The sequence below is a fragment of the Plasmodium gaboni genome, chromosome 7, assembly GCF_001602025.1.
Source record: "Plasmodium gaboni strain SY75 chromosome 7, whole genome shotgun sequence".
NCBI classification, from domain to species: domain Eukaryota; phylum Apicomplexa; class Aconoidasida; order Haemosporida; family Plasmodiidae; genus Plasmodium; species Plasmodium gaboni.
In genome coordinates this window covers 421,274-423,277 of record NC_031487.1, presented here as the reverse complement: position 1 = coordinate 423,277, position 2,004 = coordinate 421,274, and the positions used below count along the sequence as shown (strand labels likewise).

The following is a 2,004-nucleotide window of genomic DNA, read 5'->3' as shown; positions in this document are numbered from 1 at the left end:
TAAATTAAAAATTCTATTAATAATAAAACGTAAAATTATACAAGTTGTCAAGTGGTAACGTATACATATATATTCATAACCTTTAAACGTTACAATTTTTTTTTTTTTTTTTTAATTCGCACACTGTCTTCATACAATTATAAGAATTTAAATAAAAAAAAATATATATATCAAATATATATATATATTATTTATATGAATAAAAATATAGTAAAATAAGTAATATTAATTTATATAATACTATTATATAATAATTAGTATATATTATGTTCATATTATATATATATATATTATATATATAATAATATAAATACATATATCAATAATAAATATACTTTACCATATATGAATAATAATATATTATATATTTATTTATATATAAATATATATATTAATATACATATTATATATATATAATATAATATATGTATTATACATAAAATTATTTATTTATTTTATTTTTTATTTTTCTTTATGTTTACCTTTTTTTTTTTTTACTTATATTTTTTATATTATTATATAAATTTTTTTTTTTTTTTTATTATTATTATTATTATTTAACCTTTTATTTTTTTTATTTTTATTTTATTTTACTTTATTTTTATTTATTCATTTTTTTTTTTTCTTTCTTTCTTTCTTTTTTTCTTTTTTTTTTTTTTTTTTTTTTTTTTTTTTAAAAAAAACAAAATAAAATAAATAAATAATTTTTTGTTTTAGAAAAATTATATATAAAAAGAATTTTTTTCAAATTTTCATTTTTTTTTTTTTTTTTTTTTTTCATTAAAATATTTATTATATATATCATTAATAAATACAATTATAATATAATATATATATATATATATATATATATTAATAAAAATAAATTTTTTTTTTTTTCTTTTTTTAATATTTAAATTGAATAAATAAAATAAAATAAAACTATATTTATTTTATTTATTTATTTAAAAAAAAAAAATATATATATAATATATATATTTTTATATATAAATCAAATCAAATTAAAACAAAATGTCAGGAAAAGGACCAGCTCAAAAATCCCAAGCAGCCAAAAAAACTGCTGGAAAAACCTTAGGACCAAGACATAAAAGAAAAAGAAGAACTGAATCTTTTTCACTTTACATTTTCAAAGTCTTAAAACAAGTACATCCAGAAACAGGAGTAACCAAAAAAAGTATGAATATTATGAACTCTTTTATTAATGATATATTTGACAGATTAGTTACTGAAGCCACAAGACTAATTCGTTATAATAAAAAAAGAACTTTATCATCACGTGAAATTCAAACAGCTGTAAGATTATTATTACCAGGAGAATTATCAAAACACGCCGTTTCAGAAGGAACAAAAGCTGTAACCAAATATACAACAAGTGCAGCTTAAATGCAAATTGTTATTTCTAAGGAACGTTAGGAATTATAAACCAACAATATATGCAATGTATTTATATAAACATGTATATAATATATATATATGTATATATATATATATATATATATATATTTTTTTTTTTTTTTATTCATTTTAATAGTTATGAATAAATTACAATATTATTAAAAAAAAAAAAAAAAAAAAAAAAAAAAAAAAAAAAAAAAAAAAAAAAAAAAAAAGAATAATTAAGAAATATACCTTGATGAAGTGTATATAATATATATATATATATATATATATATATATATACAAATAGTATACATTTTTTTTTTTTTTTATTCATTTTAATAGTTATGAATAAATTACAATATTATTAAAAAAAAAAAAAAAAAAAAAGAAAAAAAAATAAGTAAAATAAAATAATATAAAAAAAAAAAAAAAATTATTAAAAACATGATATATTTTGAATATACATCATGCCAATGTAAAATGTTTTTATAGATTGTGAAATGAAGTTAAAAACAATTGTTTTGAAAATAGAACAATATATATAATATCATATAAAAATGATATTACAATTTAACTATGTTTTTAAACACATGATGATGAACATACATATATATATATATATAT

General features: G+C 13.2%; 1 protein-coding gene across 1 annotated transcript; it reads left to right on the top strand.

The window, feature by feature from the left end:
• Positions 1 to 1,011: 1,011 nt before the first annotated feature.
• On the top strand, positions 1,012 to 1,383 carry PGSY75_0714000 (histone H2B variant; the record flags this gene model as incomplete). The annotated part of the gene is made up of 1 exon (XM_018784984.1): positions 1,012 to 1,383. One exon carries the CDS (start codon positions 1,012 to 1,014, stop codon positions 1,381 to 1,383), a length of 372 nt encoding a protein of 123 aa, XP_018642485.1.
• Between the last annotated feature and the right edge of the window lie 621 nt (positions 1,384 to 2,004).